Consider the following 17,025-nt stretch of genomic DNA (forward strand, 5'->3'; position numbering starts at 1 on the left):
GCCCAATGGAGACCCCAAAAAGGCAGTCAACCTTGCAAAGTCAGGGCAGCTTGAGAAACTATTGGCTGCTGTTAAAATAAAGGATGTAAAAATAAGATTGATTCTTTTGGTTTTTTTCTTCACCTTTGTGCCCAAACCTATCCTTCCTCTCACCAGCAAGCCATCCTTTGTAACAAGGACAATTAAAAAAGAAGAAAAGAAAATAAGCAAAACCGATGAAAAAAAATTAAGCATATGTGCTCTTCCATGTCCATAGACTCCCCAGCTCTACAGAGAAAACCATTTTTTCATGGCTTCTTCAAGATCAAGCCTGGGAGGAGAGGGCAGCTAAGTGGTCCGTTGGATTGAGAGCCAAGTCAGGAGGTCAAATCTGACCTCAGATACTTCCTAGCTGTGTGACCCTAGAAGTCAGTTAACACTCATTGCCTAACTCTTACTGTTCTTCTGCCTTGGAACAAGTACATAGTATTGACTCTAAGACAGAAGGTAAGAGTTTAAAAAAAAAACAAACAATCTTGGTCATTAACATTTGTAGAAACTAAGGAATTTCAGTGTTCGGTCCTGCTCAATCTTTGTGATCCCATTTGGAGTTTTCTTGGCAAAGATACTGATATGGTTTGCCATTTCCTTCTCAGCTCATTTTACAGATGAGGAAATAGAAATATAGAATAGAATAGGAAATAAAGATGAGGTCAACAGGGTTAAATGAAATGTCCAGGGTCATCCAGCAAGTCTGAGGCCAGACTTGAACTCAGGAAGATGGGTCTTTGTAAGTCCAGATCAGACACTTTGCTATGTAGCTGCTCATGAAGGATTTCAGTAGAACCTACCAGAACCCCAAATCCTGTGTTTAATCATTCCCAAAGGCAGCTGTGTTGCTTGTAGTCAAAGTATGGTTTGGTAGCTTTGACGGAGAATACAAGTGCCTAGGAATAATGTTTTCCTGTATGAGTTTCACTTTCTTATTTCTGATTGAAATTCTTCATAGTCCTTAGTCCTCCTCCCTCCAGCCTGGGTCCTCTTTTCTAAATGAGGGGAAGAGATAAAAAAGGAGGGAAAAGAGCATTTGTAATGCTTAGTCAGACCTTAGTAGGGCTTTCTGTGTGTTTTGTTTTGTTTTTGCTTTACAGTTATTTATTGCTAAACTGAATTCTGACAAGATTCCTTTACAAATCATATTTGTTCCAAAGTTTTTCTTTTCTTCCCCCCCCCAATTTCTTTTCATTTCTCAGTTACACATAGAAATAATTTTTGACATTTGTTTTTTGACTTTTTAGAATTCAGATTTTCTCTCTCTCTCCTGAAGCAGTAAATAATCTGATCTAGGTAATACCCTTTCATGTAAATGGTAGAAGACATATATATCACACAAGCAATAGAAATTTCATGAAGGAAATATAGTGGAAGTTGCATGCTTTGGTCTCACCCAGACTCCAATAGTTTCTTCTTTGGCTGTGGAGAGCATTTTCATCCTGAATCCCTTGTGGTTATTATCTTGGAGACTTGCTATGTTGATAATGGCTTGGACCTTCACAGCTGATCATTGTATAATATTTCTGTTACTGTATTTCTGTTACTGTATATATTGTTCTCCTGGTCCTGCTCACTTCACTTTGCATCAGTTCATATAATTTCTGTGTGTTTTAAAAGATTTTTAGAACAAGAAAAAGTCTTTATTAAGGAGATTTTGCCAAAGGTCACTAGACCTGACTGACAATGGCTAACAGGGTGCCTAATCTCCAAGATTCTTGCTCTTTCTTCTCTTATCTCCATCCCTGTCACGCCCATGATCAGCATTTCACTCTGGATGAGGGGCAGTTTACTAAATGGGCACTCAGGTGACCAGAGGGTTAAGGATTTGGATAGAGAAGAAGAAAGAAGGAACCTTGGGCATATATTTTATCCTAGATCTGAAAAAGACTTTTGGGGTTCATCATATCCATTCCCCTCTATCCTTTTAAAACACAAAGTAGGATGATAGAAAGGGCCAAAGTCTGTTGGAGTCAGAATACTCCAGTTCAAATCTTAGTTCAAGCTCAGCAACTCTGTGACTTTGGACAAGGAGTCTCCCCACTCTAGGTGAGACTAGGTCTCAGTCTCTTCATCTGTAAAATGGGGATGATGATACACTGACTATCTTCTAACGTTAGTGAGAAACGTGTTTTGCAAACATGAAAGCACTATAAAACATGTGAGGCTGATATTTTAAAAAATAATTATGATTATATTTTTTCTTAGAGTCCTGACCTTACTTCACACTGACCTACTTACTATTCCTGGAACTCTTCACTCACTCACCCCACCGTTGTTTGCACAGGCTGTCCTCCCATGCTTACAATGCACTCTTTATTTTTTAGAATCCTTATCTTCCTCCAAGACTCAGTTCAAATGCATTCTCCTTCACAAAACCTTTCCTATTTCCCCCAAAATTATCTGCTTCCTTTATGGAGTCAAGAGGTCCTGGGTTCAGACACTTCATAGCTGTGTGACCCTGGGCAAGTCATGTCACTTAACCCCAACTGCCTAACCCTTACCACTTTTCTGCCTTGGAACTGATACTTGTATGGATTCTAAGACAGAAAGCAAAGATTTTGAAAAAATTAAAATAAAATAAGTATCTGCTTCCAAAGAGGTAGAAAATAAACAGAAGAAAAGCAAGGGCATGAGGTGGCTTGGGGAGTATGTACTTCCTCAATTTATCTTTTATTTTGTTCACAGGCATGTATGAAGGGTGTGCTTAGCGCACTTAAGCACACCCCAATGTCTCAAATTGTCTAGCACCTTATTTTTTTTTTAAACATTATTTTATTTGGTCGTTTTCATACATTATTCACTGGAAACAAAGATCGTTTTCTTTTCCTCCCCTCCCCTTCCCCCCCCCCTTTCCCTCTCCCATAGCCGACGCATGATTCCACTGGTTATCACATGTGTTCTTGACTCGAACCCATTTCCCTGTTGTTGGAATTTGCATTATAGTGTTCATTTAGAGTCTCTCCTCAGTCTTATCTCCTCCAACCCTGTAGTCAAGCAGTTGCTTTTCATCGGTGTTTTTACTCCCACAGTTTATCCTCTGCTTGTGGGTAGTATTTTTTTATTTTTTTTTAGATCCCTGCAGATTGTTCAGGGAAATTGCATTGATAATAATAGAGAAGTCCATCACCTTCGATTGTACCACAATGTATCAGTCTCTGTGTATAATGTTTTCCTGGTTCTGCTCCTTTCGCTCTGCATCACTTCCTGGAGGTTGTTCCAGTCTCCATGGAACTTCTCCACTTTATTATTCCTTTTAGCACAATAGTATTCCATCACCAACATATACCACAATTTGCTCAGCCATTCCCCAATTGAAGGGCATCCCCTCATTTTCCAATTTTTGGCCACCACAAAGAGCGCAGCTATGAATATTCTTGTACAAGTCTTTTTGTCCATTATCTCTTTGGGGTACAAACCCAGCAGTGCTATAGCTGGATCAAAGGGCAGACAGTCTTTTATCGCCCTTTGGACATAGTTCCAAATTGCCCTCCAGAATGGTTGGATCAATTCACAACTCCACCAGCAATGAATTAATGTCCCCACTTTGCCACATCCCCTCCAGCATTCATTACTTTGCATAGCTGTCATGTTAGCCAATCTGCTAGCTGTGAGGTGATACCTCAGAGTTGTTTTGATTTGTATCTCTCTGATTATAAGAGATGTAGAGCACTTTTTCATGTGCTTATTAGCACCTTATTTTTAATAAGGTTAATGAATGATGATGGCGGTGACCAGGATGGTCCTGTGGTGAGATCAGTAGGACAGAAGCCTCTGAGCTTAAGCCCCAACTTTCTTCCAGTGATGGGAATGGGGATCCATTGCCCAAGGTCTCTAGGTTGGGGGTGGGGGGGTCACAGAGGACAGAGACTCTTAATCTTTTCTGTGTCATGTCCCCTCTTGGCAGTCTGGGGAGCCCTTCTTAGAATCATGTTTCTAAATGCATAGGATTATAAAGGAAAGCAATTATATTGAAATATTCTTATATTGTGCATATACGCATGCCTATGTACATATTTTTGTGTATATAAATTTTTATGTGTGTATATAAAATTTTATGTGTGTGTGTGTATATATATATATATATATATATATATATATATATATATATATATATATATGTAACTCACTCCCCCCAAGTTCACAGACCCCAGGCTAAGAACCCTAGTGTAGGGCTTACTTCCTTGCCCTAACCCTGTCTCCTCCTTTGTCCCCAATTTTTCACTCCTAAGATAACATGGCCTGAAGGCTGGCCAGAATTCCATCTTAATAAACTTAATAAACAGTTGGTGCCCTCCTCTGGCCTGCCAGGTATCACCAGGCTGGCTGTCTCCACAGCCAGCTTCTTTCTCTCTTTCTCTGTCTTCTCCCCAGGTATTCCTCTGCTGTTTGTTATTCCCTGGGGCATCGTGAAGTACCTGTACGAGGATGAGGGGTGGGTGCCTTGCTCAGATACTGGTCCTTGGGTCTCCTTGAGGGTTTCTGGGGGCTGGTGAGGGGAGGTGGGCTCAGGGTCAGCAGGGAAGTCCAGGCTGGAGGGATCCCTGGGAATCCTTAGGTCTGGCTGTGTGATTCTTGACCGTGAGGAGGTAGGGAAGGGCGAGAAGTAGATACTCTGACCTCATCCCACTGGATGGCCCCATTCCTCCTGTCCTTGTTATTGTGGGACACTCTTATGGTCCCAAGGACTAGGACTCCATAAAGGGTTTGTCTGGGGAGTCAGAATTGCTATTTGTGCTTCACACATACTATGTGGCTGTATTCTCCTTATCTGTATCTGGTGGGGTTTCTGGGTGTCTTTCGGTGACTGTGTGCATCATACTGTGTTCATGTGTAAATCTTCCCCAGATGTTGGTCCAGAAACTCTAACATGAACTACTGGCTGATTATCCGGCTGCCCATTCTCATGGCCATAGGAGTAAGTACTCGGGGAGCAGAACCCAGGTGGGGGAAGGAGGTTTATAGAAGCTTTAATGGGAGTTAGGGTGGGGGCTCAGGGGAGGGACAGGAATAAAGGAATAGAAGGAGGGAGAGTGGAAGGGGGCAATAGGGGAGAGCTAGAAGTGATGGTTCTGCACATCTTCCCCTCTCTACTCCACAGGTGAATTTCTTCATCTTTATCAGAGTTATCTGTATCATCATCTCCAAACTGAAGGCCAATTTGATGTGCAAGACAGACACCAAGTGCAGGTGATTGACAAGTTCCTCTAAGGGGAGATCCTCATTCTGCACTGTATTCCTTCACCTAGACTTGTTTGCTGCTGTGTTGGTCATGCACATATGGACCTGCCTCTCCCAAATCAGGATCATAGAGCTGCAAGAGGAGAGGACAACAGGTTCTCAGTTACCCATGGCCATAAGAACAGAGGGAGTCTGGATAACTGAGCTTCATGAGTATACCCCAGAATGTCCCATTTTTAGATGATCTTCAATATCTTCACCAGCTCTTTAGGGTGACTCAAGGGCACTGAGTTCCTTTTCCAGCCTCCAAGATGCTAAACTATAGAAATAAGATATACATTCATGACACAAAGCAGAAAATGTTGAGGGAAGACAGTGCAAGGTGAGAGCCTCATTGCTGGGGGATGGGGAGAGTAGGAGTTATCAGTAGGGGCTGGTGATTCAGGGAAGAGAAGGGATTTTGGAGTTGAGTTATCTTGGAACTAGTAACAAAGTGAGTAATGGAATGAAACCCAAAGACTCTTCCTCATAGATATGGTATCATAGAATGTCAGAAATTACCTAGTCTCTAGTTCGAACCCTTCATTTTACAGTTAAGAAAACTGGGGACCACAGATAGAAAGTGACTGGTCTAGTCAGACAGGTGGAAGAGAGCAGAGCCTGCCTTGCCTGTTCCTGATTCCCCTCACTCAATTCCCCAGCAGCTCACGGATGTCTCTTCCTAATCCCCAGGCTGGCCAAATCAACCCTGACCCTCATCCCTCTGCTGGGGACCCATGAGGTTATCTTTGCCTTTGTGATGGATGAGCATGCCCGAGGGACCCTGCGATACATCAAACTTGTCTATCAGCTCTTCTTCACATCCTTCCAGGTAACACTAAAAACCAACAGGGATTGGCAAAGGAACTAGACACATCCACATAAAGCCCCTTAGACCCATCAAAAGCCTCCCTATCATTTGGCCCTCACATCTTCCTGAGAGGCACAGACAGGGTAGGCATTATTATTATCACCACAGAAAAAGACACATAAGAATTAAAATTCAATATGAGAGTTATACAAGTGAGATTGTGGTCGCTGTTTATAAAATATTAGCCTTTAAGTCAGAAATGACTGTTAGCAGCTTTTATTTTACAACAAGGTAGAGATATTGAAAGAGGGAAATGTAGGAAGGAGACAGAGCCTTGTCTAGTCTATAGCCTTAAGTGCTGCTCTGGTGAAGTCCTGCTCAGCCCCTGGCAGGGGCTCCACATGGATACCGTGGGTCTTCAGCTAGGAGCCCACCAATACAAGCCTCTTCCTTCAGCTCCAGTCACTCACCCAGCAAGCCCCAGAGCTCATACTGAAGAGCATTTTGGTATCCCACCAAAGCACCAACTGAGAGAGGGTCTCCTTGCTGAGGAACCAAGGAAGCCAAGAGAGAATCTTGTTCTTTGGTCTTGCCTTTTATAGTCCTTTCCCCACATCATTTCCTCTCTCTCCCATTTTACAGGAACCAATCACAGTCTCCCAATTTGCCTAGCACTGCTAGGGGTGGAGGTGGGGGTGGGGCAGTGGTTGTGGCCTTTGGAGGTGTGAGCTAGTGACTCATGAATTCTCCTACCTAGTGACCTACCAAGTAGGGGCACTTTAAGTTCTTGATTTGATTAACTAAAAATAGACAAAGGGGGAGTTAATTCTATCTTCACAGATGAGGAAATTTCTGTTTTCAGAACCTCCTCTGATAGTGTGCGGGGTGAAGGGGTTCCAGGGTTCGGGGAGAAGCATAATATTTGAGGTGGCGGGATGCTGAGGACTCCTCAGACCTGATCTATGGAGCCTTAGCTTCCTGAAAATAATATTTGCTTTCAGGGGCTGATGGTGGCCATCTTGTACTGCTTTATTAACAATGAGGTAAGGAGTGGGCAAGCTGGATGGGGGAAGGTGGTGGAAGGGGGGGGGGGAAGAGGAATTAAAACCTTTGGGAGAGGTTGCTGCTTTGACTGGTCCTTCAGGGGCACTGGACTTCTGTGTGGTCCCTCCTTAGGTAGACTTCCCAGCCTTTCCTATTCAGGATGTTGCCAGTTTCCCATTCATAATCCAGTTCTGTAGTTCTTTCCCACAGTTATCTGCTTTGTGAGGAATCTGATGATTTGTTTTTTATCTCAGAGAGATTTTTTCCTTCTCTCTGTTGACCAATGCTGCTTAACACCCACCTACATTCCACACTTGTCCAGTGTAAGTTCAGGAAGGTAAACTCATTTGAATGGCAAACCCAATTTTAACCCAAACATAATTAGGGAAGTCTGCCTGCTAACTAAATGGTTATTCAATGAATATTGAAGTTACAGAGAAATTCAATGATTAACTAACTAATTAGTGAATTCTGACAACATTTATGTATCCTTCTGAATATGGTACAGAGGAAGAAACAAAGTTCCTGCCCTCAAAGAGCTACCAGTCTAGCAGTGTTATAACTAAAAATTAATCTGGAGACTTATTATTAGATTTGTAAGCATTTATTAGTAAAAAGAGAGGAGTAGATAGAGATAAAGAGAGAGATCTCAGCTGTTCTAACTTTAGGGATAGATCTATGGCTAGATCAGATAAGGAATAGCCCAGAGAGAAGCACCAGCCCAGAGACAGGTACAGAAGGTAAGCGAGTGACTTCACTTCACACCCTCTATTTTCAAACCCTGTCACTTCTTCCTTTCCTTGGGCAATGGTCTTCAAACATTATGCCATCTGCCCTTCCCTGGCTCTGCCATGCTGACAGGGACCCTGGCATCTATCAGACATGCCATGTGACTCTGAGACTTCTGTCCCACCACTAGAGTTTGAGGGATCCAAGTCCCCTAAATAATTTACTTCACATAGTAGGGAAGACTCATATACATCAAAAGTATCACATGCTTCAGAGAGTTATAAAGTGTTATGAGAGCTCACAGAAGAAAAGATCATTCCTAGCCAGGGCATCAGGGAAGGCTGTTTCAAGAAGGTGGCATTGGAGCAAAATCTTAAATGCTAAACGGGAATTCAGCAAGTGGAGAAGATACTGACAGCATAAGGAAGGACTTGAGCATATAATGGGAAAGCATCGTGAATATTAAAGGGTTCACTCTCTAGGTAGATGGAAAAGCATATCTGAGAAGTCATGGATACTGTTGTACGTTTGGGAGTCACAAGCATTGAGGGGATAAGAGAAGCTATGTGAGCAGATAGAAAATGGAAGAGTATTTAGAAAGAAGACTAGAACTGCCCAAATTTAGAAGTTGGGAAGAGGGGGCAGAGCCAGCAAATAAGACACAGAGCCAATAGTCAACAGAGTAAAAGGAAATCTGGGAATGGACAGCATTATAAAAGCCAACAGACCAGAGAATTTTAAGAAGAGTAGAGTTGTCAACAGCATCTGATGCTCTAAAGAAGACTAACAAAAATAACAACTGAGAAAGACCATTGAATTAGGCAATTAGGTATCTGATGTCATTCAAAAGAGCAGACTCAGTAGAGCATGGGGCATGGAGGCCAATTAGAAGTGCTGAGGACTGGCTCAGTAGTAAGAGAAGTAAGTGTAGTCTTTAAAGAACTTTGGCAACTTAAAAAAAGCCAAGAGCTGGGGCAATAGCCTGAAGGGGTAATGGAGTGAAAATGTGTGTGTGTGTGTGTTTTCAGATAAGAGAGACTTTGTAGGCAGATGGGAAGAAACAAGGAAATCCAGAACAGTCTAAGATGTGTGAGAGAGATTGCATGCCTGAACTTTGTCTTTGGGTCTCTCTTTGCACAATGCATGGCTCCATAAATATTGGCTGAATTAATTAATGAACCGTGACTTGGAGGAAGCAGAAGGCAGTGGGCTCAAGGCCACACACAGGTAGAAGGGTTAACCTTGCCAAGGAAGAGGACCACTTTTTCCTCTAAAGATTGGAGGGAAGAAGAAGGCAGCTGTAGCAATTGAGAAAGGAATTGAGAAAGGGCTGATCAGCCAGGAGAGGTGTTGACGGAGCTCATGTCAGAGGGCCTTCTGAAAAACTGAAGTTGGCATCTGTTTGGAAGAAATTTGTCTTTTTTCCTTTTCTTTCCTTTTTTTCGAGTGCATTTGTTTTTGAGGGTTTTGAGTAAAACTGGGAGCTCAAGGAGAGAGGTTTGGTTTGTTTGTTGTAGGGAATATGATAGGAAGTCAATAAGAGATGAATGAGTTGCTAGGCAGCAACAAGGGCTCATGCCCTAAAGGTTCACTATGCCTGGATGTCATTTTTAAGACCTGGACTCCCTTTGTTGTTCAATCATTTCAGTTGTGTTCAACTCTTTCTGGCTGCGTTTGGGGTTTTCTTAGCAAAAATATTGGAATGGTTTGTCCTTTCCTTCTCCAGTTCATTTTATAGATGAGGAACAAACAGGGTTAGGTGACATGCCCAGGGTCATACAGCTAGTAAGTGTCTGAAGCCACAGTTGTACTCGGCATGATGAGTCTACCTGACTTCAGACCTTGCACTCCACCCACCATGCCACCTAACTGCCCTTGGCTTCCCTTACAAAGGAAGAAAATTCATGCAATTTAATCATTCTCTGACAGCCCCTAGAGTGGAGGTGTGTATTTCAGCAGAGGGCTGATGTTTAATTCTCCCTCCCCTCTGGAGACTAACAAGTGACCTTGTAAATCTGAGTCATCCCCTGACTGGGTTCAGATGACTACTAAAGTCTGGCTTTTAATAAAGGACAATGAAAATCGATTCAAGGATCTTTTTCTACCTGGTTTTGGAGAGGTAGAATAGCAAAGGCTAGAGACCACAGTGATTTATTCAGTTTGGCCACAGACAGAGGCGTTCTGTGACCTCTTAAGCCCAATGACTGGGGTGGAGAGGCGGAAGGGGTTCTAGTATGGTATTTGTCCCCTCTTTCTCTTCTTTGGCGGGAAAATGCATAGAAAGAAAAAAGTAAGGCATTAATGGGAGAGAAGAAAGGAATAGGAAATGACTGTTCTCTGATCAGTGTTTAAAGACATCAGACACATCTAGTGCAGGAATTAGAGAAGTGGGAGGACAAGTGATTTTCCCAAAGCCAACCACACCATCTAAGTCAGGCTCCCCTCCCAGGTGACTCATAGGTGAGAACCAGGAGATGAAGCTGCTCAGAGTACCATCTCTGGACCCCTGAGACAGGGACCCTCTGCCTTCCTTTTGGGAGTACCCAGTGCTTCTCTCTCACCTGACCCTTCTATCTCTAGCCATTTAAGATTTTCCTACAAAGCTGGGAAAGCACAAGCCAGTTCCTTAGATTTATATCTCAAACAGTTCTTTTTCTCATCATCTTCTCAGACTCCAAATTGTTCAAGTTTTGTGGATTTTCCACTGGCTTTGAGTCCAGTCCAAGCAGTCACGTGGGCTAAGGACAAAAGGGATCCCTAATTCTTTCTTTTAAGAGAATGTTAACAAAAGTATTTTCCTAGTATCATAGAATGTGAGTCCTGGGATGGTTCTTAAAGATCAATTAATCCAACCCTTTGTTGTAGAGGTCTGAAAGGGAGGCAGAGAGAAGAGAAACTTTCCCAGTGACAGAATTCAGACTAGATCCCAAGTCTTGTGACTCCCAGCTCACTGATCCTTTCATGCTGATCTCATTCTCAATAAGAGGTGTGGGGGCAGAAGTCCTGATTCTAGTCACAGAGATTAGATAATGAGAGCATATATTTTAAAGCTGGAAGGGACTGTCCAGTGAGTGTTGGCCAGTCTCTTCATTTTACAAATAAGGAAACCAAGGACAACTAGGGTAAATGGCTCGGGCAAGATTTGAACCCAAGACTTCCTCAGTCTAAGTCCAGCCCTCTCTCTATCCACCAAACCACTTAGGAGTGGGGAGATAGTGAAAACCCATCTAGAGCAGCTTAAAGTTCCATCTCTATTAGAAAAGAAAAGGAGGCCAGCACAGGGATTCTGCCTACTCCCTTCTTTGTATCTCATCCTTCTCAGGTACCTACGCTCCTTCTAGATTCTAGGGATGGCTCAGTAAAGCCTCAGTAAAGACTGGCACAAATGGTTTCTGATGAATGAGGGGCAGTCCAGGCTGTCTTGCCTTCAGTTTTCTCCAGTGGACCTTGTGGAAGAACTTAAAAAAAAAATGAACAAAACATTGAAATATGTGAAACTAAAAATGCTTGGCTGCCTGTGTTCCCTTCAGGAATTATTCACAGGTCTTATGGCCAAACTTCTCATCCTCGTCCTCTCTCTGCCTGAGTGGTGATTTGCTGCCCTGGACCTTGTCCTGGGTCCTTTATTTTATGGCTCCCAGAAGGGAGGATAGGCACATTTCCCTTACTTCCCAAGGAACAAACTATCCCTGAAGCTTAGAGCATTGAAACATGGGGCAAAACTGAAAACAAAATAAACATTTATTAAGTGCCTACTATGTGCCAGGCACTTTACAAATATTTCTCTCTCCTTTTAAAAAAAAAAAGCTTGCCTTCTGCTTCTATTCTAAGACAAAAAAGCAGTTACAACTAGGCAATTGGAGTTAAGTGATTTGCCCAAGGTCATACCGCTAAGAAGGGTCTGAGGTCAGATTTGAACCCAGGATTTCCTTTCTCTGGACCTCTCTCTCTATCTACTGAACCACCTGGATGCCCCTAAATATGATCTCTTTTGATCCTCTCAATATTCTTGGGAGATAGGTACTATTAGGATCCCAATTTTTCAGTTGAGGAAACTGAGGCAAGCAGAAGTTAAGTGATTTACCCAGGATCACACAGCTAGTAAGTGTCTGAAGCCACATTTAAACTCAGATCTTCCTGACTTCAGGGCCAGTGCTTTATCTACTATGCCAGCTAGATGCTTTTTTAGGGAGCCATCAGGAGAACAAGATTCAATGGGCAGAATTTGACTGGAGAGTATGAAAAAATCCCCATCGACTTCCATACCCACATCACTTTCCGCAACCACTCTCTTTTCTTTTCTCTCTTCTGCCTCCTCCCTTTGTGGGTTCTGCCTACCTCTCCTCAGCTCCAAAATATACCCCCCATATAACATCTCATAAAAAAATAATGCATCAACCTAGAAACTTGACTATATTGCTTTGGATTCATGTTGAAACAGAGTATTCCATGACCCCACATCATCACCTTCCTGCCCATTTTGCTAATGATACTGATTGTGTAACATGGATAGGGGCAGACCTAGGGAGTCCTTTAGCGGACAGCCAGCCTCAGATGTGACTTTGAAGGCAAAGTTGCCCCAAATTATTAGAACATCAAAATTTTCTTTTGTCCACAAGTAATGATGCATTGGCCTTGATCACGTATCCCCTTTCCCATTGGAAAGGTTTTATTTTCTCTTCCCTCTCTATCAACTATCATCAATGATAGCAAATATATTCAGCGTTTCCCACTCCTAATCCCATGGACATCTAACACAATGGAGCCAGAGAAGTCAGTTTAGTGTAATGGAAGGACCAAAGGAGTAGGAGGTGAAAGAACTGGATTCTACCTACATGACTTTGAGCAAATCACTTTATGCCTCTATGCCTCACTTTCCTCATCTGTAAAATGGAGATAATAGTACTTCTATTTCCTTCAAAAATAATTGTGAGATTACATGAAATCCTGTCCATGAAAATGTTTTTTTAAACTGAAAAACGCCATCCCAACCTGAAGTTTCATTGTCCTTTCAAACCTAAGTCTCTAAGTCCTATCACCTGATGGGATCTTCATTAGGCTTGATGCCTGATTTCCTTTAGGTCCCATTCTGATTCCTTTCAACCTCCTTCCAGCTGCTTCTGCGAGAGCAGTGACCTGTGTTGCCCTTTCCCAGGAGTCCACAAAAGGACACGAGCCATTCCCTTGGGTCAGCGCCACAGCCACCCAGGGTTGCTATGGCAATGCCAATATCTTCAGTGCTATAGGAAATATGGTCAGAAATCTAGCTCTGGAGACTGCCGTATCTATTCAGGTTGCTGAAGGCACAGGACAACTGAGGTAGTGGAATCAAGAAGTGAGGAAAGAAGGGATATGGAAGGCAATGTTGATTTTTTTTTTTTGGAAAGTTGCTTACCACAGCTTAGAAGGAGGGAAACAAATATATACCATTAAAAAAAAAAAACCTTTCATCTTAAAATCAATATTCGGTACTGGTTCCAAAGCAAAAGAGCAGTAAAGACTAGGCAATGGGGGTTAAGTGACTTCCCCGGGGTCACACAGTTAGGAAGTATCCAAAGTCAAATTTGAACCCAGGACCTCCCATCTCAAGGCCTGGCTCTCAATCCACTGAGCCACACAAACATATACTATTAAGGATCTACAATGTGGCAGGCACTTAGCTAAGCATTTTATCTCATTTGATCCTCACAACAACCCTGGGAGATAGATGCTAAAATTATCCTAATTTTACAGTTGAGGAAACTAAGACAGAGGTGAAGGGATTTGCCCAGGATCCAGTCTGAGGTTGGATTAGAACTCATCTTCCTGATGCTAGGCCCAGGACTCTATCTACTGTACCACCTAGCTGCTTCTAGTAAATGCCTGCTGAATATAATAATAATAATAATAAATGGTTTTTTACAGAATGTAAAATTAATACTTTATTTTTCCTCAAGTTTTGGAAATTTTTATTTCATTAATTTAGAATATTTTTCCATGGTTACATTATTCATGTTCTTTCCCTCCCCTCCTCCCACCAATCCCCTCCTGTAGCCAACACACAATTCCACTGGGTTTTACATGTGTTATTGATCAAGACCTATTTCCATATTATTGATATTTGCAATAATGTGATCCTTTAGAGTCTACATCCCCAGTCATATACCCATTGAACCATGTGATCAGGCAGTTGTTTTTCTTCTGTGTTTCTAAATAATAATTGTTAATAATCATTATATCTTGAATTTAGATAGCTCAGAATTCATCTAATCCAATCCTTTTGTTTTACAAAAGATACTGAGGTCTAGGAAGGTATGGGAATTGATCTGTAGTCTAATAGCTTATTAATTTTTATAACTCTAATGAACCTGATGTCAATACCTATAGATGAGTAGGGGCTCAATTGCCTAAGTGCATTTCAATACTCTGGTTGGAACAGTGAGAAGTATTTAAAGTCCTGCCTTCATGACAGATCTCCTGATCTTGTGAGACATCCTCCTCTCTAGGAAATCTCCCCACAAATGAGGGAGAATTTTTCACATATACTGAGGGTCTCTAATTTGCTTTGGCCCCTCCATCAGAGAGTCCTGTATCTCCTGTTCTAGGCAGAGACCCAGGCATAAACAGGTGAGGTTGGTTCTGGTTGCCATAGGACCCATTAGTAAGCAGGGGCAATGCAGGATCAGCAGGTTAGCCTGACCAGAAGCCAGGCTTGACAGAAAATGGGATTTCTCTGTTCCCTTTTTCCTTTCTGCATTGGTCTTGTTGTTGTAACTTCAGCTCCTAAGGTAGCAATATTATGTGCACCAAGCAAGCCTTATAATCTTCCAGAGCCTGTGTGTGAGGCTGCAGTAACTTGCATGCACACAGAGGACTCCTCTGGACATTATCAGCTCTGAACAGAAAAGTTCTTTTAAGGGATGGCATGCAGGGTGGTGCAGACATCTCCCTGCACTAGGTTAGATCGATGGAAGCTGTTGGGAGGAGAAGGAGGAAGGATATGGGGGAGGCAGGGAGTAAAGTGTTTGCCACAGAGACTTGGCAGGGGAGCCCATAACTGGCTTACCTTGCCAACAGTAGATGCACATCTGGCAAGGCAGGCAGTCTCTCCTAGAGGGAGATCCTAAACCTCAAATCTGGTAGAGAGAGTGGCCCTGAGTATATATAATTAAGTGCCCAGAGGAAATTAATCCTTCTGGCCCTGGGGAATTATATGGAGCAGCCTGCTTGTTAAAGCAAGCAACATTTACCTTGAAAGTAAAGAGCAGCTTCCATTCTTTTGATTCCAGGGACTAGACGTGTGATTCAAAACATGGAAAATGACATCCTCTGAGACCAAGGAGCCAACCTTAGGGGACACATTATTGGCACCAGAATTCTTTTCTTTTCTTTTTATAAATTTTTTTTCAGGGGCAGCTGGGCAGTTGGGTAGCTCAGTGGATTGAGAGCCAGGCCTAGAGATGGGAGGTCCTAGGTTCAAATCTGACCTTAGACACTTCTTAACTGTGTGACCCTGGGCAAGTCACTTAACCCCCATTGCCTAGCCCTTATCACTCTTCTGCCTTGGAACCAATATACAAATGGAAAGTAAGGGTTTTTTTCCCCCCATGGTACATGATTCTTCTTGTCTCTCTCCCCTTTTCCTTCCTGCCCCTTCCTGGAGCTGCCAAGCAATTCCACTGGGTTATATACATGTTTTATCACTTAAAACAAATTTCCTTATTACTCATCTTTGTATTAATCTTTTAAAACCAAAATATCAAATCATATATCCATGTAAAAATTACAAATCATGTTTTTTTCTGGATTTCTACTCCCAGAGTTCTTTATCTAGCCATGGATAGCATTCTTTTCATAAGTCCCTCAGGGTTGTCTTGGATCATTGCGTTGCTATTAGTAGCAAAATCTATTACATTTGATTGTCCCACAATGTTTTGCTTTCTGCGTATAATATTCTCCTGATTCTGCTTATTTCACTCTGCATCAGTCCATGGAGGTCTTTCCAGTTCCTTATAGCACAATAGTATTCCATCACCATCATATACCACAATTTATTCAGTCTTTCCCCAATCGAGGGACACCCCCTCATTTTCCAATTTTTGCTGCCACAAAAAGAGCAACTATGAATATTTTTGTACAAACAGATCCTTTCCCATTTCTTTTTATCCCTTTGGCATACAAACCTAGTAGTGGAATTGCTGGATCAAAAGCCCTTTGGGCATAATTCCAAATTTTGGTACCAGAATTCTTGTTCATACCTCTGGACCCATCTACTCTCCACAGGCATGAGGGGAGCTGAGGCAGAGGTCACAAAAGCTGTGTTTGTGTCCCTTTAGCTCTAAGGGAAGAATGATATTGCTTTATATTTTGCTGTCAATATAGTCCATTTCCTGCTGGACACAGACCTTTCTCATTGGCTGCTGTTCTGTGTTCTTTATCAGTTCACTTCCATTCTCTTGTTCCCAACAACCTCCACATCACTTCTGCTTTCTTCAGGCTCATGGATTTCTGGATGCATAGATCTACTGGGAAGGAACCAGTTCATGGGATCCTAAGGTCACAGATTTAGAGCAGGAAGGAAACGTAAAACACTAGTCCAACCCCCTCATTTTATAGATGTGGAAACCGAGGCCAAGCTATTAGATGGAAGAACTGGGATTCAATCTCAGGTCTTCTGACTCCAAATACATAATACGTAACTAGAACCTAGTTCCTCTTGAGTACTGGCTCAATATCTATTATCGCTATACTAGTCTTTTTGTTCCTTTCCTCTATTCATTTTCACCTGCACATTCAAAATGTGGTTTATAAGTACTTCAGTAGAGGAGAAGGGGGTGTTGTTAGTTTTCTATGAAAAGATCCAGCTTCAGTATAGATATCTCACATAGAGACTGTGAGATGAAAATTGGGAATCTGTGCACCATCTCTCTCTTGTTCATCCGCTCTTGTTAAATGATACTGTGATGGATTGTGAAATGTACTTAGCTGAATCTCAGAGTTTAGAGAAGGAAGAGTCCAATTAGGTCGTTGAGCCCATTTCTCTCCTGAGAAGAGGAAAATGGGAGACAACAATAAACAATTTTATTGGGATATTAATTTAGGCGCCTGAAGGCCCTGACGCCTCTCTTAATATAAGACAGTTGATTTTTTTCTCCTTCCCCTCTAATGAAATAAAGTGAAGTTTTGCAATTTGTGGGAGGTTAGTTTATGTA

General features: G+C 42.2%; 1 protein-coding gene across 1 annotated transcript in view; it reads left to right on the forward strand.

Moving 5' to 3' along the window:
• GLP1R (glucagon like peptide 1 receptor) overlaps positions 1-17,025 on the forward strand; it is a 75,104-nt gene that overhangs the window by 56,187 nt on the left and 1,892 nt on the right. Inside the window, exons 8-12 of the mRNA XM_007483834.3 lie at positions 4,405-4,465; positions 4,879-4,948; positions 5,132-5,220; positions 5,944-6,082; positions 7,063-7,104. Of these exons, the coding sequence (XP_007483896.1) occupies positions 4,405-4,465; positions 4,879-4,948; positions 5,132-5,220; positions 5,944-6,082; positions 7,063-7,104 (401 nt within the window). The remainder of the gene's footprint in view (positions 1-4,404; positions 4,466-4,878; positions 4,949-5,131; positions 5,221-5,943; positions 6,083-7,062; positions 7,105-17,025) is intronic.

The sequence above is a fragment of the Monodelphis domestica genome, chromosome 2, assembly GCF_027887165.1.
Source record: "Monodelphis domestica isolate mMonDom1 chromosome 2, mMonDom1.pri, whole genome shotgun sequence".
NCBI lineage: Eukaryota > Metazoa > Chordata > Mammalia > Didelphimorphia > Didelphidae > Monodelphis > Monodelphis domestica.